Source organism: Puma concolor, chromosome B4 (assembly GCF_028749965.1).
Source record: "Puma concolor isolate L17-30 chromosome B4, mPumCon1.1.hap2, whole genome shotgun sequence".
NCBI classification, from domain to species: domain Eukaryota; kingdom Metazoa; phylum Chordata; class Mammalia; order Carnivora; family Felidae; genus Puma; species Puma concolor.
Window position 1 is genome coordinate 67,371,784 of NC_141673.1, and position 24,409 is coordinate 67,396,192.

Below are 24,409 nucleotides of genomic sequence, written 5' to 3' on the forward strand. Positions count from 1 at the left end.
TGCCTTTTATATCACATTTATTTTACTGGTTGTTTGTTTGCTGGTTTCTTTGCTTGGCAGTTGTGATGTGCTTGGGTCTCATTAAATTTCCAAGTTAACAGGTGTGGCCGAAGATCATGGTATCTTTGTCCATGAGGGTCAGTTTCTCTTCTGGGTCAGAGGTGATGTCTGCCGAGTAACTTCTCTTTTTTTCAGGCAACCTAAGCTGTGCCCTAGATGTCACTGTCACATGAATGGAAATAAAAGAGATTTGGTTCACTAAGCAGGTGGCACTGCCTTCATGATCCTATCCCAGGATATCTAACATGAAGTAAGGGAGGAGATCCACTGGTTGTATACCATCTTTCTATGCAGTGTACATTCTTTGCTATCCTACATTGCTGCCCATGTGGTACTGAAGAGAAAGGAAGCTCCCTGCCTTAATTTCTGAACCAAATTGAGTTTTGAATGATGACAGAGGTTTTGTCAGTGTATGTGTTCTTTCACAAAGATGTAATCTTATTGCAAAAATGTTGGAAAATTTTGTGTATTTTGCTGCTATTGGGGATAAATATGGGATAAAGTATTTGAAAGGGGACTACTCAAGAAAATACACAGTTACTATACTTAGACATATGCAGATATGCCCACTTTTCTTCATCACCCATCACTCAGATTCTGTCTTAAAAGGAATTCCCAGTAAGTCATAGATCGGACCATATGGAGAGTGTGGCTAGCACTGTATATGCCACAGGTGAACTTCTGAGACAGTCTTCTTCTCCATATGATATTAGGTGTCAGATGAAACTAGGGAGTAGGGAACTTAAAAAGGTTGAGAAAATGACCTGTCACTCAAGCAGTGCCTTTGAGGGCAGCATACTCAAGTACTTTATTGATGAAAATCTTGACAATGGAGTCTATTGTGGGCCTACTGTGTTTAACTCTTGAGTCTGAATTAAGCCCTCACGGTAATGCAAGTTTCTGGAGCACTTTCCAGAAAGGAATAATGGGCCTCACATTTCTTAGTTTGTGTTTAAGCTTTCCTACCTTTCTATCTCTTTATCCTATACTTGTTTCTCCGTGATTTTCTCTATATGGAACCATCCACACCTGACATACTTTGGCTCTTTGTATTGTTCAAAGAGACCAAGAAGTCATGGCTTGGCCCTGCCCTCAGGCTTCCATTCTCTTACTCCTTGTCCCTTTTATTTTTTAATTTTTTTAAATGTTTATTTTTGAGAGAGAGAGAGAGAGAGGAGTGAGTGGGGAAATGGAAGAGAGGGAGACGCAGAATCTGAAGCAGGCTCCAGGCTCTGAGCTGTCAGCACAGAGCTTGATACGGGGCTTGGACTCACGAACTGTGAGATCATGACCTGAGCCGAAGTTGGACACTTAGCCAACTGAGCCACCCAGGCACCCCAACTCCTTGTCCCTTGGGTTGGAGCATACCTGCTTGGTTTAGCGCTGCTCTCTCATGTTCGAGTGAGGACCCATGAGGCGTGGTTTCTTGACTATAGAAGGATGGGCAGGGGAGACCTCAGGGGAAAGGCCATGTGGGTGAAACCTGGCAGAAGCAGAAGAGAGACCTTTTTTTCTTGATTGTAGGGTTAGGGTCCAGGGTAGCAAGCTGATTGATCAGAGAACTGTCTTCTTAGGTTGTGGGCCTGGGCCCTTGATGGCTGTTCTCCAGTGCTTCCCAAATTTAGGGTCATCCCAGAATCTGGAGGCCTGATGCTTTTGTACCCAATAAGAGAAGGTTGTGATTGTGAATATATGGCGGCGAGTGATCTCATCCACCCCTCCCCCCTGTCCTGGTTTTCACTGTCCTGAAGGATTTTCTCCTCACATTCCACCAGGAATGGGAACCACTAGCTCTGGGAGTTGCAATTCTCTGGTGATCATGTGGCCCACAGGGAATAGCCCTTGCTAGGTCTTAGGAGATGTAGTGTCATAGCTTATGAGAGCTTGTGTCCTCATCAGGAAAGTCAGGATAGTTCCTCATGCTTGCCTCAGAGGAATATTAAAATTAAGTAAAATCATAGGTCCAATGTGGTTTTTACCAAACAAAAGTGCTTCTCGTTATAAAAGTTTACAGTAATTACACTTAAAATGTATGTAAAGATGAGATTACCGGTCAGTTATTCCTTTCATGGTTTTAGCACTGATCAATTTAAAGTATAATGATCTGTCTCTTATGGTTTTTATTTCACTAGAGCCAGCTGTCTGAGAAAGGATCAAATTTGGTTCAAACAGGGTCAGGGAGTTCGCCTTCATTTCCTGGTTCAGGAAGGACTGTATCTGAAATATATCAAACTGACTTTTAAAAAAGTATCTCTGAAGTCCTCTGCAGAACATGATGCTGCCATCTTTCTTGACTACCCAGTCCTCTTGTTTCTTAGTTGTCATTATTGGAAAGTTATTCCTAATGTCTAAATTAAATCTCTGGTGTTGTAGCCTGATCTTTTTTTTCCCTAGTCTTTTTTTGTTCTTTTCCGTTTTTTAAAAAATTTATTTTAATTTATTTTTAATGTTTTTTAAAAATGTTTATTTATTTGGGGGTGGAGGGGCAGAGAGAGGGAGATACAGAATCTGAAACAGGCTCCAGGCTCTGAGTAATCGACACAGAGCCCGATGAGGGGCTTGAACTCACAAACCACGAGATCATGACGTGAGCCGAAGTTGGATGCTTAATGAACTGAGCCAACCTGTTCTTTTCTGTTTTTTTTTTTTTAATCAAGATAAGTGTAGTCTTTAATCCCCATCACCTGTTTCACCTATCCCCCCCCCCCCCCCCCCCCCCCCGACTGCCCCTCTGGTAACCATCAGTATGTTCTCTATAGCTAAGAGTCTGATTCTTGGTTTGTCTTTTTCCTTCCTTTGCTTGTTTGTTTTGTTTCTTAAATTGCACATAGGAGTGAAATCATATGGTATTTGTCTTTCTCTGAGTTATTTCACTTAACATTATACTTTCTAGCTCCATCCATGGTGTTGCAAATGGCAAGATTTCATTCTTTTTTATAGCTGAATTCTTTATTCATTCGTCAGTGGACACTTGGACTGCTGCTATAGTTAGGCTATTGTAAATAATGTTGCAATAAACATAGGGATGCATGTAACCTTTGAATTAGTATTTTTCCATTTTTTAGGTAAATACCCAGTAGTGTTATCACTGGATCACGTGGGACTTATATTTCTAACTTTTTGAGGAAATTCCATACTGTTTTCCACAGTGGCTTGTACCAGTTTTCATTCCCACCAAGAGTGCAAGAGGGTTCCCTTTTCTCCACATCCTTGCCTGTGGTTTCTTGTGTTGTTGATTTTAGCCATTCTGATGGGTGTGAGGTGATATCTCATTGTAGTTTTTAAAAAAATTAAAAAAAATTGTTTTTAAGAGAAAGAGAGAGACAGAGTGTGAGTGGGGGAGGGGTAGAGAGAGAGGGAGAAACAGAATCTGAAGCAGGCTCCAGGCTCTGAGCTATCACCATAGAGCCTGATGAGAGTCTTGAACTCGTGAACTGCTAGATCATGACCTGAGCTGAAGTCAGCCGCTTAACGGACTGAGTCACCCAGGCACCCCTCATTGTAGTTTTGATTGACATTTCCCTGATGATGAGTGAGGTTGAGTGTCTTTTCATGTGTCTGTATGCCATCTGTATGTCTTCTTTGGAAAAATGTCTGTTCGTGTCTTCTGCCCATTTAAAATTTTTTTTTTTAACATTTATTTATTCTTGAGAGACTGAGAGAGAGTGTGTGAGAGAGAGAGGGAGACAGAATCTGAAGCAGGCTCCAAGCTCCGAGCTGTCAGCACAGAGCCAACAAGGGGCTTGAACCCACGAACCACGAGAGCATGACTTGAGCTGAAGTCAGCTGCTTAACTGACTGAGACACCCAGGTGCCCCTGCCCATTTTTAAATTGGATTGTTTGTTTTTTGGTGTTGAGTTGTGTAAGTTCTTTATATATTTTAGATACTAATCCTTTATTGGATATATCATTTACAAATATCTTCTCCATTCCATAGCTTGCCTTTTAGTTTCATTATTTCCTTCACTGCAGAAACTTTTTATTTTGATGTAGTCCCAATAATTTATTTTTGCTTTTATTTCTCTTGCCTTAGGAGACATATCTAGAAAACTGTTGCTATGCCCAATGTCAGAGAAGTTACTGCCTTTGCTCTCTTCAAGGATTTTTATGGTTTCAAGTCTCATGTTTAGGTCTTTAATTCATTTTGAGTTTATTTTTGTGTAGTGTGAAAGAAAGTGGTCCAGTTTCATTCTTCTGCATTGTAGCTGTCCAGTTTTCCTAACACCATTTGTTGAAGAGATTTTTTTCCCATGTATATTCATTCCTCCTTTGTTGAAGATTAATTGCCCGTATAATTGTGGGTTTATTTCTGGGGCTTCTATTCTCTTTTATTGATATGTGTCTATTTTTGTGTCAGTACCATGCTATTTTGATTACTGCATCTTTGTAATATAACTTAAAAGTCTGGAATTGTGATGCTTCCAGCTTTTCTTTTTCCAGATTGCTTTGGCTAGTTGGAGTCTTTTGTGGTTCCATACACATTTTAGGATTGTTCTATTTCTGTGAAAAATGCTGTTGGCATTTTGATAGGCATTGCATTAAATGTGTAGATTGCTTGGGGTAGTATAGACATTTTAATAATATTCATTCTTCCAATACATTAGCATGGAATGTCTTTCCACTTCTTTGTGTCATTTTGAATTTCTTTCATGAGTGTTTTATAGTTTTCAGAGTACAAGTCTTTCGCCTCTTTGGTTAAGTTTATTCCTACATATTTTTGGTGCCATTGTAAATGGGATTTTCTTAATTTCTCTTTCTGCTGCTTCATTATGAGTATATAGGAATGCAACAGATTTCTGTACATTGATTTTATGTCCTGCGACTTTACTGAGCTATCAATTCTGGTTTTTTTGGTGGAGACTTTAGTCTTTAGTAAAGTCCTGCGACCTGAGCTATCAATTCTAGTTTTTTTGGTGGAGAAAGGGTTCTTTCTGTATAGTATCATGTCATCTACAAATAATGAGAACTTTACTTCTTCCTTACCACTTTGGATGCCTTTTATTTCTTTATGTTGTCTAATTGCTGTGGCTAGGACTTCTAATACTAAGTTGAATATCAGTGGTAAGAGTGGATATTTTTATCTTGTTCTAGACCTTAAGGGAAAAGCTCTCAGTCTTATCACCATTAGGTTGATATTCCTGAAGGTTTTTCATATGAGGCCTTTATTATGTTGAGGTATGTTCCCTCTAGACCTGTTTTGCTGAGGGTTTTTTATCGTGAATGGATGTTATCCTTTGTGACATGCTTTTTCTGCATCTGTCAAAATCATCATATGATTTTTATCCTTTGTTAATGATGTGACATATCATGTTGGTGGTTTTGTGAATATTGAAACAACCTTGCATGTTGGGAATAAATCCCACTTGATCATGGTGTGTGATTTTTTAAAATATAGTTTTGGATTCAGTTTGCTAATATTTTGAGGATTTTTACATCTATATTTGTGAGAGATGTTTGCATGTATTTTTCTTTTTTCATGGTGTCTTTATCTGATTTTGGTATTAGGGTGATAATAGACTTCTTGGAATGAATTTGGAAGTTTTCCTTTGTCTTCTTTTTTTTTGGAATAGTTCGAGAATAGGTATTATATCTTCTTTAAATGGTTGGTAGAATTCACCCATGAAGCCATTTGTTCCTGGAATTTTGTTTTTTTGGGAGTTTTTTGATTACTGATTCAATTTCATTGCTGGTAATTTGTTCAAATTTTGCATTTCTTCCTGCTTTAGTTTTGGTACATTATGTGTTTCTAGGAAATTATCCATTTCTTCTAAGTTGTCCAATTTCTTGGCATATAGGTTTTCATAATATTATGTTATAATTTTTGTATTTCTGTGGTGTTGGCTGTTATTTCTCCTCTTTCATTAGTGATTTTGTTTGTTTGGGTCCTCTCTCTTTTTTTGATGAGTCTGGTTAGAAGTTTATCCATTTTGTTGATCTTTTCCAAGAATGAGCTCTTGGGTTTCATTGATCTGTTGTATTTTTTTTTTTTTTTTTTTTTTAGTTTCTATTTCATTTATTTCTCCTCTGATCTTTATTATTTCTTTCCTTCTGCTGTTTTTAGGTTTTACTTGTTGTTCTTGTTCTAGCTTCTTTAGGTGTAAGGTTAGGTTGTTTATTTGTGATTTTTCTTGCTTCTTGAGGTAGACCTGTACTGCTGTAAACTTCCCTCTTTTGAACCACTTCTGCTGCATCCCAGAGGTTTTGGACTGTTGTGTCTTCATTTTCATTTGTTTCTATTTACTTTTGCATTTATTCTTGATTTCTTGGTTAACTCATTCATTATTTAGTAGCATGTTGTTTAATGTACATGTTTTTGTAGTCCTTCCAGATTTTTTCTTGTGGTTTATTTCTAGTTTCTTAGCATTGTGATCAGACAAGATGCATGGTATGCCTTTGATCATTTTGAATTTGTTGAGACTTGTTTTGTGGCCTAATATGTGATGTGTTCTGGAGAATGTTCTGTATGAACTTGAAAAGAATGCATATTCTGCTGTTTTCAGAAGAAATGTTCTCAATATGTCTGTTAAATTTATCTGGTCCAGTGTGTCATTCAAGGCCACTGTTTTTTTTGTTGCTGTTCTGTTTGGATGATCTGTCCATCAGTGTAAGTGGGGTGTTAAAGTCCCCTATTATTATTGTATTACTATTGATTATTTCCCTTTATGTTTGTTATTAACTGTTTTATGTATTTGGGTGTTTTCATGTGGGGTGCATAAATATTATAATTGTTGTATCTTCTTGTTAGATTCTCCCCTTTTTATTATATAGTGTCTTTCTTTGTCTCATATTACAGTTTTTGTTTTAAAATCTAGTTTTTCCAGTGTAAGTATTTCTACCCAAGCTTTCTTTTCACTTCCATTTGTATAATAAATGTTTCTCCATCCCCTTATTTCAATCTGCAGGTGTCTTTTGGTCTGAAATGAGTCTCTTGTAGGTAGCATATCGATGGGTCTTGTTTTTTTTTTTTTTTTTTTTTTTAATCTGTCACCATATGTCTTTTGATTGGAGCCTTTAGTCTATTTACATTCAATGTAATTATTGAAGATATGTATTTGTGGCCATTTTGTTACTTGTTTTTTGGTTGTTTCTATAGATTTACTCTGATCCTTCTTCTCTTGCTTTTTTCATGGTTTGTTGACTTTCTTTAGTGATATACTTAGATTCCTTTATCTTTATTCTTTGCTTACCTATTATTGGTTTTTGATTTGTGGTTACCAGTAGGTTTGTATATAACATCTTCTGCATATAGCAGTCTATATTAAATTGATTCTTGCTTAAGTTTGAAATCTTTCTAACTCTTCCCCACTGCCATGTTTTAGGTATATGTCATGTTTTACATTCGTTTTTTTTTTAATGAATCCCTTGACTGATTTTTACAGAAATACATATTTCACTGCTTTTGTGTTTTTTACTTTTCATATTCTCACTTATGGTCTTTCTTTTCCACTCAAAGAGCTCCCTTTAATATTTATCATAGGGCTAGTTTAGTGGTCATGAACTCCTTTAGTTTTTGTCTGAGAAACTCTTTATCTCTCTTTCTATTCTGAATGATAGCCTTGCTGGATAGAATATTCTTGGCTGCAAATTTTTCCCTTCCAGCACTTTGAATAGATCATACCACTCCCTTCTGGCTTACAAGGTATCTGCTGAAAAATCTGCTTATAGCCTTATGGGGTTTTCCTTATATGTAACTGTCTTTTGTCTTGTTGCTTATATTTTTTTCTTTATAACTACCTTTTGGGGCACCTGGGTGGCGCAGTCGGTTAAGCGTCTGACTTCAGCCAGGTCACGATCTCGCGGTCCGTGAGTTCGAGCCCCGCCTCAGGCTCTGGGCTGATGGCTCGGAGCCTGGAGCCTGTTTCTGATTCTGTGTCTCCCTCTCTCTCTGCCCCTCCCCCGTTCATGCTCTGTCTCTGTCCCAAAATAAATAAAAAAAAACGTTGAAAGAAAAAAATATATAACTACCTTTAACATTTAATTACTATTTGTTTTGGTGTGGACCTCTTTGGATTGAATATTTTGGGGGATCTCTGTGTTTCCTGGATCTGGATATCTGTTTCCTTCTCCAGATTAGGGAAATTTTCACCTGTTATTTTTAAAAAAATTTCTGCCCTTTTTCTACCTTTTTCTGAGATCCCTCTAATCTAAATGTTATTATGCTTGATGGAGTCTCTGAGTTCTCTGAGACTATTCTCATTTTGCATAACTTTCTTCTCCTATGCTCAACTAGGTTACTTTCCATTGCTCTGTCTTCCAGGTCATTAATTTGTTCCTCTTCTTCATCTAGTGTGCTATTCTCTCAAGTGTATTTTTAATTTCATTTATTATGTTCTGGATCTCTGATTGGTTCTTTTTTTTTTTTTTTTATCTCTGTGTTAAGGGTCTCACTGATGTTGTGTACTTTTTTCTCAAGTCCAGTGAGTATCTTCATGGTCATTACTTTAAATTCTCTATCAGTCATATTACTTATATCTGTTTCCCCTAAGTCTCTTGCTGTGGTTTGGTCCTGTTCATTCATTTGGGACATGTTTCTCTGTCTCTTCCTTTTGTCTAACTCTCTGTGCCTGTTTCTGTGTGTTAGAGAAGTCAGCTACCTCTTGCTCTTAATAGTAGCCTTATGAAGAAGAGGTCCTGTAGAACTCTGCAGTGCAGTGTCCCCTGTTCCTCAGGGCCTGGAATTTCAGGGAATGTCTCCTATGTGTGTTGCATTTGCTCTGCTGTTAAGTCTTGGCCTCTTTTTACTTCAGTCCGGTTGTCTGCAGAGGCTCTCTTTGCCTACTGTGGGCAATGTTTGGTCCCCAGCAGGGTGGTAGGGGGTGGGGTGCGTTTTAACATGTGTGGTGAAATGCTTGTGAAATGAGATCTGCTTTGTCGATGGAACTGAGGTCCCTCAAAATGTGTAGGTTGGGAGATATTCTGTGCTGTTCTTCTGGGGAAGGGGGCCTGGAGCTACTGGACCAATGGGAGTGTGACTGGGAAGAGTGGATCTGCTGAAGTGAAGTAGGTGGGGGACTTGGTGCAAACAAATTAGGTAATGAGTATTGACCCATGCTGGTTCCTACAGGTGGCCGTTGTTTATGCTGGTGTATCGAGGAGGGAAATGGTGCCTGCCAGCTCTTTTGCTTCTGAAGGGGTCTCTCTGTTTTCTCTGTCTCTCCAGGCCATGCTCTGAGATGAGTAAATCACTCTCTCTCTTCTGCCCTGGCATTTTTCACACTGCTGGTTCTATGCTGTATCTGCACAGGTTGTTGCTGTGCTATCTTTTTAGGGACTCAGCTTCCTAATGCCCTCTGGGCTGTGCCAGACCTGAGTTGGCTGATTTTTAAAATTCCAGGGTTTAAGTCCCGCTGGTTGTAAGAACTCAAGAAATTCACCTCCTCTTGCTTTCAAAGGCAAATGTTATGGGGATTTGTCCTCCCCATTCTTAGGCTCTCTGGTGTGAAAGTCTGGTTTTTGCCCTTCTCTGCACTACCAGCTCTCTCCCCACCTGGATAGCCATGGTCTGTTTCACTCTCAAACCATGTTTTACCCTTCCTGCCTGCCCTGATGTGGCCTCTTCTCTACCTTTAGTTGTGGAGTTTGTTCTGTCAGGCTTTGGATCACTTTCTGCTTATTTATGCTAACGTGAGTGTTATCTAGTTGTATCCATAGGATGAGGTGAGCTTAGAGTCCTCCTACTCTGCCGTCTTCCCAGCTGAGCAATCCTGGTATTTTTCTTTTGGAAAAGAAATTGACATCTCCCCATGTTAGGGCATTGGACTTTCAAACTTTTGTTAATTTAATTTTCTTCTTCTAAGTCTTTCTTGTACCTCCATAATTTTTTATTCTTTTCTCATGACTCTATTTTCTTATCTGACATTCTTTTGATGTTCCCTTACTCCCTCAACTGAATGATGAGAATCTCCCCATTTCTATTATGGTGAGGTCCAGGACTGATCCTGAGATTACAGGGATTTCTGATGGGGATGAGGATGGAGGAAGAACCCCTGGTTCTGTAGTTAACCATTAGTTGAGTGGTGGGGGGCCACTTCCTCCCCCCTTAGAAGAGATGTATATTGGAAATACAGGCATCTGAAAGTTCAAGGCTCGGAGCCAGCTATATTCCTAGCCATTATACCCATATCTGGGTGGATACCATTTCCATTGGGGATTATCAAAAGAGGGCTACTTACCCAGTCCCAAATGCAAATGACCTGGGTATCATGGAGCAGTTGCTCATCCCTGAGGTGGACACACAAAGGAGTCATTTTGTTATAAGGATCTATAAATGTCTCCCTAAGGGCCCTGAGCCCTGCTCACATCCTTAGTTTGGAGTATAGCCAAAGAAGGAGAGGTTGGAACTTATGGGGAAACTAAAGAGAGGCAGATGCAGATTATGGCACCAGCCATCCTGGTTGCTTGCACCAGACATATGGTCATTTGCAAAGCAGAGCAAATCATGGTCACCATGATTCTGTGTTTAAGCAGTGCTGGGCATTAGGAGTTAGCCAAATGTCTCAGTCCCTGGGCACTGCCACTAGAGCAGGTCCTTGATTTCTCACTTCTTACCTACTTTTTTTGTATGGAAAATGGATACAATGAGACTTTAATTCTCCTCATCCTATTCTGAGTCTCTTCTCCCCACCCCCACCCCCTCCTGCTCTCCCTCACCTTTTAGGAAAACTAACAACAGCAGCAGTTACATCCTAGGTCATCAGGTGGGTATTCCCAGAGTCCTGCAATGACCTCTTTGAAAATCAGCCTTTCTTGGATAAAGGAGAGTATCCTTTAAGCTGAGGTAAACTTGGCACTTTTGACCTGTTGACCCTTAGGGATTGGCAGCCAAGAACTTTCCTCTATATATCATGATGGATTCTGCCTGGCCCTATTTCCTTATCATTCTGGAATGGAGGTGATTGATCAGGCTTGGGGCAAGATCAGAACAATTCTTTCTGGACTTGTTATATTTAAAGATTCTCAAGAAGTTTCGGACTGTTAATGAGCTCTGTTTTGGGGAGGGTCTAGAAAAGCATAGAGTAGTTTTAATTCTCAGAAAGACCCCTAGGCTAGTCAGAATCTCCTTTTGATTTGCCCCTCCCTGTGATTACTCCACCCATATTTGAAGTGATGGGACTTGTAAACCCCTGAAATAAATCTTACTTCATTCTGACGTTGGAGGATATTTCACTGGGCCCAGTTATTTATATCCTTGATACTCAAAGTCTGGTTCACGAGTCAGCAGTTTTGGCGTCATGTGGTACTCTCTTAGAAATACAGAATCTCAAGCTCACGCTAGACCTACTGAATAAGAATCTGCTTTTTAACAAGGTATACAGGTGATTTGTATACATGCAAAAGTTTGAAAAGCCCTGATTTATAAATTTCTTCTTGGATGGGTGAAGGAAGAAACTCCAGATACGGCTTTTATGCTATAATTCTAGGCTTCTGGGTGTTTTGAATATTTTCCTGTAACACTAAAATTTTCATCTGGGCATAGGACTGTAGTTTAGAACTAAAATTTGACCACCATGAATAAGCATTCTGTTCTGATGTCCCCACTATTTAAGCCCTATGCCAGCCCTAGTAAGCCCATACAGCAGACTTCTATGCTTGCTGCCCCTCCTCTGCTGAAAAGAGGTAGGTCTCACTGAGGGTTGAGAGTATCCTCAGGTCCTCAACAGTCATCCCATGGGAGAAAAGGATCCCTCTGTGCCCATCTCGGTAATTGGGCTGGACAGAGGAGAGACTAGCAGTGCTCCTGCAAGTTCAAGGAAAGTCCATGTCCATTTGGCTGAAGGGGGAAAAGAAAGGAGGATCTCGACTCCAGCTCTTACCCAAAGGAAAGATGAAACTTTGGGTTGAACTCCCTCTTGTTCCCTCCCACCACTTTTGGCTTATCCAAACCTTGAAATACTGCTTTTTTACCTCGAATCCGAGCATCTTCCTGCAGCTGAAAGATAATGAGAATTCAGAGAGAGTCAGAGACTTAGAGGCCATCCATCTCCTCTGAAACTTCAGCGTACCAGCTGTACACTTACTTGGTCAAATGTAGGAATGTCTATGTGGAAAATAGGGGCTTTTAGGGATTGGAATTAAATTCTAAGTTTCCTGAAAGCAGAATTTTGTGTTGTTTTTATATCCCTCACACCAAACCACTTAATATAATGCCCTGCATACAGCATATGCTCAATAAATGTTTGTTGAATGATGAATAAATAAATAGGACAAGATGTGGCCTCTTTAGGGGTGGGAGACACACAATTCATTACTCTCTTTTACTTTTTTATGTTTTTTTTGCTCTCCCTTTTCTGGCCCCCTTTTACCCTCCTCTCTGCATCTCCAGTGGTTCTCTGAGGAGAACTATTAAATATCTATGATGGACCTTAAAAAAAAAAATCCTTCTTACCCATCCTAGAGTGAACAGCTGCTGCTGATACACTTTGGGACCCCTGAACAAACAGGAGCCTGGTAGATCATCTTTCTACCTAACGATGCTCTAAGCATGGGTCCTAACGTTTGCCTAATCAAAAAGAAAGTACATTCTAATTCTACCTCTCTGCTATCTTTTGTTTGACATTCTTCTCTCAGTATTTAAGTCTAAAAATTTTTCTTAGTAAGTCTGTAAGTAAGGAGTATGTTTGTATCAGCCTGGGGGAATTTATGAAGACAGGGATTTATCTGGTGGATCCCATGAAGAAGCGCTAGAAGAGAGCTTCAGCATAGAGGACATCAGAGGGGACTTTTAACTTAATATATAAGCCTTGTGAGGATGGAAATCAACACACACAAGTCTCACTTATAGATAGGCTTCTCCTCTTACTAATTCAAGCGTTATCTGGAGGAGACTCAGGCCTAAAGGGACTAAAGTTCTGGGTAGGGTAGAGGCACCCTGACCCTAAGGTAAAACTTGGGTGAAAATATCAAGTTTCTTATCTCTACCTGATGCCGCCTTTTACTTGCAGCCAGGTGGAGGCAAAGACTGCTCTAATTTTCCCTAGAGTAAGTCCTGGACATAGCAGCAGGATACAATGACATAGCTTCCTGGGACCATAGAAGGGGCTCAGTTCTAAGGCGAAGATAGTGATTTAGAAGAGGTTTATTTTCAGTGCTTTCTCAATCAATTTATACATGACTTCTTGCCAACTAGAAAGAGAGAGCTACTGTTTCTGAGACCACTGGAAGCTCATATTATACTTAGATGCTAATTTTAATGAAACTGTGTCTTTATTCAGAGGAACAAAAGTTAAGAATCTGTGTAGAAGTTTCCCATTTGCTTTGGTTTTATAATATTAGTACCTGTCCTAAGTTATGTGTTTACCTATGTAAATAGTCTACTGATAGGTAATTGTGTAGACAGTGCCTATTGTTGTCCACTGTAACAGACAGAAAAAAAAAGGCGGGACAGCAGGCTTGGTAGGACCCAGATATATCAACACCTTGAGCAAGCTGGGGACAGTGCATGTTTGAGTATATTTTTAAAATATTTGATCAGTATTTGTATAGAAAAAGACTGAAATCTATGTGGAGGGAGAGCAGAGGAGGAGGAATGTTTCTATTTAGCAGAGACATTTAGCTCTGACCTCTAATTTGCACTTCCCTACAGTGAATAGACATACTTGTCTGATAAGGAATTTACCACATCACTTGGGGACTCTTCCTAACTCAGTCACTTATCAGTGTTTCATATAATTACACAGTATTCTTGCTCAGAGAAGTTCTGGTAGATACAATTTTCTCTATTGTCATATTTCCACGAGGGGATTGTTAGGCATCTTCTTCCCTTAGCTTCCTGAACTGACAAGCCAGTGCTGCTCTTTAAAGGGAGAATTCACTAGATAAAGGACTGAAACTTAAACTTTGATCAGAGTCAACATCACAGTAGGGTATGGAAAACATGGGAGCAAGGGAAAAGTGATGTGGCCAGGGAATTTAGAAAATTGAAATTTAATCTCACCTCTTTTTGTATATCCCTAAAAGCCATTAGTACCTGAAAGAAGACACAAAACTTGTGAAAAAATGAATGTTATAGACTTTATTACAAAGGGATTATATATATAGAATCTTCCAGCTATTAGGCTGTAGGGTGTGAATGCCAAGAGACCATGGCTTCCTAGCTTTAGCAATAGATCCCATTGACTTCTCTACATATATCTGGGCCACCATTTCTCCATATGGTAAATGGGTGAAATGCAGGAAGTTATTTAAAAAGGGCTGAGTTGTGAGAGGAATATAAGTGAAACCTATTATACTTTGTTTAATTTGTCCTTGTTCTGAAGCTAAGCATAGCTATTAAAGTCAACACATATTTGTATTGGAGGACAACACCAAATATTGGTGAAGATACAGAGCAGTCAGAACTCTCCTACATTGTTGGAAGGAGTGTAGAATTGTATATTCACTTTGGAAAAAGCTTTGGCAGTTCTTGTAAAACTGACTATGTACCTACCCTCACACCTAGCCATGGATGGATAGAATGACTGTTAGAAATCTGAGTTGCCTCATTTTGGGAGAAGGATGAAGACTTTGAGACAGATAGTTATGTCTTGTTTGGTAGAAATATACAGTTGTTTTTGTTGAAATTCAGGAGTTTCAACAGGTGTGTGCAGGTGCATATGGAAGCTGGATAGTCAGTGGGGTAGACTATGCCAGTTACCAGCTTACTACCTTTGTTCACTCTTTGTTTTATCATATCCTTTTTTATGTCATAGGTATCCAATTATGTATTGGTTCTCAACAGGATGGTTTTCTGAGGCTTTCATAAGCAACTCACTCTTCTAATACAATAATTATAAGAACATTAGTTATTCTATCCATTTTAAATTAAGAAGATTACTTTCTTCTGTAAAACTTACAGGAAGAGTCATTGTAAATCACAGAGAATAAAAAAGTTGATCACATTACTCATTTCATATAATATTGTTCATTGGGAGCTTGCAGGAGAGGCTAGCGAGACTTCTCATTTTTTGATAAAAAATCCAGAGTCATTAATTTAATTGTCTTTTCCTGCTTGGCTCGGTATGGGAAACATATAAGTTCAAAGTGATCAATTGTCCTCTAATTCCCATCTCTATCTAACAGTTTAAATGTGTATGCAACTAGAATGTCAAGATTTGAAAGCTGAAGTAGTTGATATTTTTGGGAAGTCCTGAGAAACTCCAGATAGTGTCTGTGTTCTTGAATTCACAACAGCTTGCTCTGGCTGCCTTGTGGGAATACTTAGCTTCTGCACTGATAGGCGATTGAAATATAAAGTGAAACCTGGCATTTTCATGTTTGAGAATTGGCCACCTTGTTGTTTTCATATAGCTGGGAAACCAAGGACATTTCGTAAAAATGGAAAAGGCATCAGTTTTTATAGAATGAAAGAAGCTACTTTCAAATTCATTAAATTCATGTCTATTGTAAAGCAGTTTCAGAAAGCAAGACTTAATAATATATATTCTGAGACTAACCACTCATCGCATTGCTTCAGTTAGAAGACTGAAGGCAACAAATTCAGATTGGTGACCTAATGGGCCTATTTTTGTTTTCAACTCATAGTTGTCAAATTCCAAAACACACTCTTAATTGGATTCAACAATTTCATTATTATAGAACATTTGATTTAACAAAGGAAGACATTTTTTGACTGGATTTCTTTAAATCAACTTAAATGGTTTTCCTGACCATTCTTTTCCTAACCACAAAAATGGCAATTCATGTTCCTATCCAAAGTACAGACTTCTATTCGTTTACTTCTCAACACTTTAGAAGTCATCAACAAAAAGCGGGTCTGAGTCTCAAATCTAATAAAGAACAGGAAAGCTTCAGCATGGTTTTCTACTATTAGCCATTATTCCCATTTAAACTACTGTCAATAAATTTGGGAATGTGTAGGACAGTTTGGAGCATTAAAACATTTTTATTAGCAGCCTCTGATCCCACAGGATGAATCTGGCATTTGTGCTTCTCCAAAATCTTTATTAAAATACTCTAAAGAAATTCACAACAGCTAGAAATGCATTAGTAATAACGCAATTTCCTATTATAAATAATGCAGAGGAGAATGGCATCCAAAATATTGAAATTGTATCTGAATGACAATCTAATTTTAATGTCTTTTAATGTCTTGATATAGACCTGCCAGCCATAGCCAGTGGGAAAAAATAATCCTCCTCTGTGCTAATGACAAAACCCCAATCATGTTCCAGACAAGACCTTTAGAAGCAATGGGATCACTTGGCATGTTACTCTCTGAAACTCACTAGCAATTATAGGAAACTTAGTATTTTTTTAATGGACTTAATTTGGCATTCAAATGGATAAAACTAAATACTTCTATTCTTCAGGTTGATTCATTTATTTTTTGAGACGTTTATTTTGGAGCTAACTTATTCTGGAGGGGCCAAATCTTTCAGAAAACATTTTATGATATAGGAATCAAGGGCCACAGTCAAGTAGTTACTGGACAAGTTGAGTAGCTCGAAAGATAAAATAACTTTCTTTTGGATCATAAATGGAGTTAAGATCTTTAATTTTCCTAACAAAATGGTAACTTTGCCTTCTTCTCATCCGAGATTTAAAGTATATGGCTTTCTCAATACTTCCCCTAAGGTTCTTGCTCGTGGATGAGATTTAAATTATTCATTATGCAGTTATTAAAAGGCTGGGATTATCTAATGGACAGGTGGATCTCTAGAAGGGTGCTGAAGTGCACAAACATGAGGAGTCTCTGAGGATTTAGGACTGGATGGGTAATAGAACAAGATGGAAGAGAGCATGGGAATCCTTCACTATCAATCAGTAATTACTCAAGGGGAAAGAAAGAAGTTTGCTCCTTTCTTAAGTCTTCTATCCCTTCTCCTGCCTCTCACAATGCTGTCGAAGATGACTTACTTGGTCCCAGAGGGCTTCAGTTATTGTTAGCTATATTTCCTGTTGAAATAAGAGACATATCTTGGAAATATTACCCTAATTCTCCCAGAATCAGAAGACACACCCTGAAACTGATAGAATACAAGATATTTTTTTGGAATTGAGATGGACACTTGAAGTCACCCTATTTTTCAGACAGCCCAAAGTCTCCTTCAGCCCTACTGAGTCATTTTCAGGCCATATCTCCTGTGTCATCTCTTGATCTATCTGGTGGGTGACAGGTATAAATAGTCTCATATTTTTCCCTTATGAACACCCACATAGCCCCTGGAGTTATCTAGTGTAGTAGTAGCATTGAAGGTATTACCTAGTCTTGGTAGACAGTGATCCACCAGCTGGTCAAGAGCACTCTGAACTATAATGCCCAAGTCCTCCAAGATATGGTCCTTACTAGGCAGCATTCCTGTCTCCTAGCTACAGTCCCTTCTTCTCCATTTTCCCCAAGAATGAGAAACCCAAAAGGAACCAGTCTATTTGGAAGTCTTACCTACCTTTGGTTGCATGGTGTCATCAGTGGATTTTCTGGAAAGAATGATATAAATCTGATGAGGCACTGGGTAGGTGATGTCAGCAAGAGGGCAGAAAAGGAGATTCCAGTCCTCATACCCACCACAGAAACATCAATTTTGACAACCATCATGAATGGGAAAACCTCTGTGGGAAACCAGGAGTCTAGTGGAGAGATTCCAGCACCTTGCAGGAGCAAAATATCCATAAGTAGATGCATTAAAGAGGTTAAGAAAAACAGTTTCACTTTACCTATGTCACCCTTCCCCAAGGGCAGCATAACTCAGTGTCAAAAGAAACACTCTTAGCCTATGATTTCTCCCATGGGGAAAAGTGAGAGTGAAATGAGCAGTCTGATTCCCCAGCCTTGTGAGATGTTGCATAAGAGGCCAGTTCTGCTTCACCTCACCCGGGTCACTGAGGTTATTGGCACACCTAAATAGTTTGGGGGAATCTGGGAACAAAGAAAAGGAGTGGACACTCACAGAGGCCACCACATGGATCTCAGAAACCAGCTGCAGATCCTCCCTACCAAGAGGACCACCCATGAACTCCATGGGACTCCTTATCTGCAGGTCCCCCTAGCCCTGGAATTGGCTGACAAATGCCCACAGTACTCTGCACACACCCCAAGATGGTGCACAGAGGCCTTTGCAGATGGCAAGTGCAAGCATTGCACAGTATGTAGATATCAGCAGCTGGCTCAATTATGTAGGAATGAGAGAAGACATACAATCTTGGAATGCACCAGAGCACCATCCTGGGGAAAATAAATAGGAGGCTGTCAGTACCCAGACTAGCTTTATGGGAAGAGAAGACAAAATCCTAAACCTTCCGCAAGAGGGAACAAGAAGGTAAGGGTAGTGCATCCATAAAAAAGGCCTGAGAGACACCCCCCACCCCCATTTTTAGCTGGGCTATTGGTGAAGGTCTTTCACTCTTGAAATCAGTCAGTAAAGATTGGCAGTGGGGACTGCTTCTTCAAATGCCAAGACAGCAATGGAAGAACTCAAGGAACATGAAGAATCAAGGAAGAGTGTTACTAAAAGAACAAAGCTCCAGTGGCAGGCACCAAAGAAATGGAAACATAGGAATTGTCTGAAAACTATTCAAAATAATCATATTAAAGAAGCTCAGTGAGCTACAAGAGATCACAGACAACTAGTGGAAATCAGGAAAGCAATCATAAACAAAAGGAAAAGTTCAACAAAGAGGTAAAAACCATAAAAAAAAAAAGAACCGAACACTTTCTGGAGCTGAAGAATACAATGACTGCACTAAAGAATTCTATGGAGAACTTCAACAGCAGACTCAAGCAGGGGAACAAAAAGAAAAAAGAATGCAAAAGAGGGAAGAAACCTTATGTAACTTATGGGATACCATCAAATGACACAATGACATTTTGAGAGAAGGAACGGAAAGAGAAAGGGGGCAGAAAGCTTATTTAACAATAATGCCAGAAAAATCCCCAAATTCAGGAAGGGAAATAACACATCCTGATTCAGGATGCTCAAAAATCTCAGAAAGGCTGAACATTGAAAGATCGTCACTGAGACATTATAATCAAATTGTCTGAAGTCAAAGACAAAGAGAATTTGGAAAGCAGCAAGAAAAAGTGAATTGCCACATACAAAGGAACTTCCAGAAGACTATTAGCAGACTTCATGGCAGACACCTTGCAGGCCAGAGGTAGTAGGATGAAATAGCCAAAGTATTTTTTTTTAAGTTTATTTATTTTGAGAGAGAGCAAGGGAGGGGCAGAGAGAGAGGGAGAGAGAGAAGAGAATCCTAAGTAGGCCCTGCACTGTCAGCACAGAGCCTGAAGTGGGGCTCTATCTCACAAACCATGAGATCACAACCTGAGTTGAGATCAAGAGACAGATGCTTAACCAATTGAGCCACAGGCATCCCACACCAAAGTATCAAAAGAAAAAAACTGCTAACCAAGAATACTTTACCTGGCAAAGCTATCCTTCAGAAATAAATGAGAGACAAAGACTTTCCCAGACAAACAGAAGCTAAGCAAGTTCATCACCACTAGACTTGGTGTACAATAAATGCTAGGGGCACCTGGGTGGCTCAGTCAGTTAAGCGTCCGACTTTGGCTCAGGTCATGATTTCAGTTTGTGGGTTCAAACCCCATGTTGGGCTCTGTGCTGACAGCTCAGAGCCTAGAGCCTGCTTGGGATTCTGTGTCTCTTTCTCTCTCTGCCCCTCCCCCACTTGTGCTCTGTCTCTCAAAAATAAATAAATGTAAAAACAAAAATTAAAAAAATACATGCTAAAGGGAGTTCTTCAAATTGAAATGAGAGGATGTTAAACAGTAGAATGAAAACATGAAAGTGTAAATCTTGCTGGAAAAGGTAAGTATATAGTCTAATTCAGAATACTTCAATACTGTAATGTTGGTGCTTAAATCATTTTTAATGCTAGTATAAACCTTAAAACCCGAGAGTATTAAGAATAACTCTAGATACAATAATTTGTTAATGGATGCACGTTATGAAAATATGTGAATATTGGGGTGCCTGGCTGGCTCAGTCAGTAGAGCATGTGGCTCTTGGTCTTCAGGTTGTGAGTTCGAGCCCCACGTGGGATGCACAGATTACTTAAAAAAAAATTTTTTTTTTTCAACGTTTATTTATTTTTGGGACAGAGAGAGACAGAGCATGAATGGGGGAGGGGCAGAGAGAGAGGGAGACACAGAATCGGAAACAGGCTCCAGGCTCTGAGCCATCAGCCCAGAGCCCAACGCGGGGCTCGAACTCCTGGACCGCGAGATCGTGACCTGGCTGAAGTCGGACGCTTAACCGACTGCGCCACCCAGGCGCTCCGGATGCACAGATTACTTAAAACAAAATCTTAAAAAATGTGAATATCAACAATAATATAAAACATAGGGGAGGGGTAAAATGTAGTTTTTGTATGCAATCAAATTTATCAGCTTGAAATGGACCTATACTATATAAGATGTTTTATGTAAACCTCCTTGTAACCACAAAGAAGAAATCTTTAGTACATACACAAAAGATAAAGAGAAAGGAATCAAAGCATATCACTAGGAACATTCAACAATTCATTCCCAGTCATTTCCTAGTTTTGTTAACGTAGTAATGGGGATTGTACACCTAGTTTATTTTCTTATTAATATAGAAGAGCCATTTTTGTAAAGTTTTTAAATGACATTTTATTGAAATTCCAAACTTTGATTTTCTTTCACAATTCATCGTTCTTACAGAATATATGGAAGCAGAAAGGGCCTTTGGTTATTTGACAGTGAATATTAGTCCTATTAGTTTTAGGTTTGTTTACTTATGGGTCATTTTAGGCAACTTCTTTTTATTGAACATTTTTCACGGAATTTGTTGACAGGTTTAGTAAAATGTTTTTTTTTTGTTGTTATGTATTGTAGGTGATTGTACTTGCCATTCTACTTATTGATTAGGCTAAAATGAACTTCTTCTAAAAATGAACATTCTTGTCTCCACTGAATGAATTACATTTTGTCTGTGTGTGTGTGTGTGTGTGTGTATTCATATATATTCCTGTTATAAATGTTACAATTTTATTTGTAATTTCTGAAAATATAATCCTAACTAAACAGCTTATTTTGTTCTAAAAGAAAGATTCAACAAATCACAAAGATAGCAAGAAGAGAGAAGCAATGGAATTACAATATGTTCAGGATACAACAAAATGGCAATAGTAAATAATTATTGCTATGTAATGATCAATGGCTAAGCACAAGTTGATTACATTATTTAATAAACAATGGCTAAATAAATTAAACAATATCCATCTATCTATCTACCTATCTATCTAAAGAGAGAGAGATAGAGGGAAAGAGAAAGAGAAAGGAGGGCAACAAGGGAGAAAGAGGAGAGAGAAAAGATGCAGTCATGGTACAATTTTAGCAATTTATTCTTGGAAGTTGGGGCTGAAGAAGATTGAGCCTTCATGAACCAGGCACTGAGGTGGGTGCTTTGATCCACATTTTTTATCCTCAAACAGGGCTGCTGTGTGGGGGAAGCATTTTACAGCAAACTGAAGCTCTGTCATGCTAAGTAATAGTAATAAAAAAAGCTAATTCCCCCTCAGTCAGTTTGAATATATTCTTTGTTATGACTTCTCTAAGAGAGCATAAATTATGTCTTCCTTGTTTTTTTTTTAATTAATTAATTAATTTATTTTTGAGACAGAGATAGAGCATGAACGGGGGAGGGTCAGAGAGAGGGAGACACAGAATCTGAAACAGGCTCCAGGCTCTGAGCTGTCAGCACAGAGCCTGACGCGGGGCTTGAACCCCGCGAGATCATGACCTGAGCCAAAGTCGGCCGCTTAACCGACTGAGCCACCCAGGCGCCCCATGTCCTCCTTGATTTATACTGAGTTATTGAAAGCTTAATTACACTGCAGTAGGAAGAATTTGGAGTTTGGAGAAAGAAGAGTTTGTCTGAATTCCAGCTTCATTGTGTTCTAGTTCTTGGACTTTTGTCAAGTCCCTTTGTATAAATTTATTTCCGCATGTACAAAAAGTAGGAGAAATGATCTTTACCTTACTGAGTTTGGGGTTAGATTATATAAAAGCCTTTGTAACTGTAAAGTTCATTTTATTTTTATTTTTATTTTTAAAAAAAAATTTTTTTTTTTAACGTTTATTTTTGAGACAGAGAGAGACAGAGCATGAACGGGGGAGGGTCAGAGAGAGAGGGAGACACAGAATCTGAAACAGGCTCCAGGCTCTGAGCAGTCAGCACAGAGCCCGACGCGGGGCTCGAACTTACGGACCGCGAGATCGTGACCTGAGCCGAAGTTGGACGCCCAACCGACTGAGCCACCCAGGCGCCCCTGTAAAGTTCATTTTAAATATTATCACTATTTTTCAGTGTCTTGCTTGCTTCTACCGTCAGAACACCTGTCAGCAGACATCTCTGGTGTGGTTTTTATGCTTTCTCATATAGAACTCGCAGAGACTCCGATATCTACTCACTATTTCTCCTCATAGTCCTGCAGCTGTCTTCAAGAGACTTCATACTCTTGGAACAGATTTTCATCTTCCTACAAGTTTCAGGCTTCTCAATTCCTCACTGGCTCTCAGACTTGAGGTCCAGTTGACCATTCTGAGCACTTTAGAGATAGGTAACTTGGAAACCTTGAAGACACTTTCTCTTTCTTCCTGACTTCCTACCAATTCTTAAGTCAAAACATCTGCATACTTCAAAAGCTCAAGCCAAGTCCTAATTCCTTTCTGAAGCTTTCTTGACCCATAAGTTCATAGCAAGCCTCCTTTCTTCTGACTTTATGGATAACATTGCCTGGGTCTCATACTCAGTTTCATACAGCAGATTCTGGCCCTCCTCTCCACCCTAGTCCAAGGGAAGCATGGTTTTGGATGGCTGGCCTTGATTTAAACTGTAGATCACATAAGGACTTCTTAACAAATGTTTACCCTGGGATAAATGTCCCTACGTTGTATACTCAACTAACTCCTAGAGGGATTTCAGATTGAAGCTAACCTTCTAAATTGAAATGACAAAGGTCTACTAATGTCTCTAACATTGAGGAGGTGGAGAAGAGAGGATACATGAAAGTCCCCCCCCTTCCTCTGTCAGGAAGTAAGTGTATCAGAAGGGGGATGGTAGACAGGTGACCCTAGTTTTTCTCCCACGCAGCATATCTAATCTAAAGACTTTTGGCAATCATCATTACCCCCATTTACCTATTCTGCCATATGGAGGTCCTTTGTTCTTGATCTTGGAAAGTATGCTGTGCCATTTGTCCTTGAACAGAAACCAGAGACTCTGGAGCTGAAGTTGGAGATAGCTCTAGGCCCTGGGGAGGCACAAATGATAGGGGGAGAGGACAGGTGTATAGTGAGAAGAGAAGCACTTACCCACAAGGACAGAGGTCTCAGTAGTACACGAAGCATTTGTGTTTTGAATGTGTGTGTGTGAGTGTGTGTGTGTGTGTGCACGTGCACATAAGTGTAAAGAAAGATAAGGGTGAGAGGAAGGAAGTGTAGCCCCAGGTAAGTCTTTTTCAGTAAGTAAGAACAGAAGGTTCCAGTGAGAAGGTAGGTGGAAAAAAAAAAAAAAGAACCTGAGTAAAAAAGAATAGCTGGCTGAGATTGGGGCTAAGAAGCTGGCTAGAGTCCCCTTGAGGTGAAGGTGGACTTTAAAGCAAGGATAGGAAGTAGTGTGTAATGAACTGAAGATAGGAAAATTCCCTATTCCATTCTACCCCACAGTCAGAATCTTCATGGTCATCTAAGGGTAACACTGCAGGCTGGAAGTCTGGCAGCTCCAACCTTCAAGTGCTTTGTGGAGGAAGAGGGAAACCTCATAGTTGATAGTGTCAAAAACACATGGGGTTGAAAGGCCAAAGCAGTGACCTAGACAAGAGTTAAACCCTCCTCGGAAAAGTTGCCTCCCCTTTTCCTGCTCTTATCCTCCCCTCTTCCAAACCCCAGTCAGAACTAGGCCAATTATGCCCAGAAAGTTACCCACCTCCACTGCCCAAGTCATACTTTGTCCCACCCCTTTCTCCCTGGAATTTCTCCTCTTTGAACCCCATTTCACAACAATCCCATCTCATCTGCTCCCCATCTACCTTGCCCTTTTCAACTCTCTGTGACTTCAGCTGTGACATCATAGATCTGAGACAATTGGCTCTCCCGCCCCCCACCCCCTTAGCCGGGGTTCCATTCAATCTAAATGATAATGATGAAAGAATGAGAAAATACAAAATTTGAGTTTTAATTTCTAGGATTTTTGGCTGCTTCATTGCCTTCCACCCATTGCATTAAACATCCAGTGCTTCTGAGAGACAGCAGGAAGGAGCTTAGCAGAATCCACCTTTAACTTTGAATTGCAAAACAGGGTCTGAAAAATTTGGCTTCAATTTCTTTTTTTTTTCTTTTTTTAATTTAATTTTTTTAAAAATTTACAT

General features: G+C 39.4%; 1 protein-coding gene across 3 annotated transcripts; it reads right to left on the reverse strand.

Annotated features, from left to right (window-relative positions):
* On the reverse strand, positions 1–24,049 carry CB4H12orf54 (chromosome B4 C12orf54 homolog). 3 transcript variants are annotated; one of them, XM_086713542.1, is made up of 10 exons: positions 23,964–24,049; positions 23,181–23,293; positions 22,452–22,588; positions 17,446–17,476; positions 16,916–16,954; positions 13,995–14,027; positions 11,966–11,990; positions 10,234–10,282; positions 1,429–1,713; positions 1–212 (listed from the first exon to the last, which is right to left on the reverse strand). In XM_086713542.1, the coding sequence occupies exons 6-9, from the start codon at positions 14,019–14,021 to the stop codon at positions 1,587–1,589; spliced, it is 228 nt and encodes a 75-aa protein (XP_086569668.1). In that variant the 5' UTR covers positions 14,022–14,027; positions 16,916–16,954; positions 17,446–17,476; positions 22,452–22,588; positions 23,181–23,293; positions 23,964–24,049; the 3' UTR covers positions 1–212; positions 1,429–1,586. The 3 variants fall into 3 exon arrangements, with proteins under 3 accessions (XP_086569668.1, XP_086569666.1, XP_086569667.1); XM_086713540.1 differs by lacking the exon at positions 22,452–22,588; XM_086713541.1 differs by lacking the exons at positions 22,452–22,588; positions 23,964–24,049 and adding an exon at positions 23,702–23,824.
* Between the last annotated feature and the right edge of the window lie 360 nt (positions 24,050–24,409).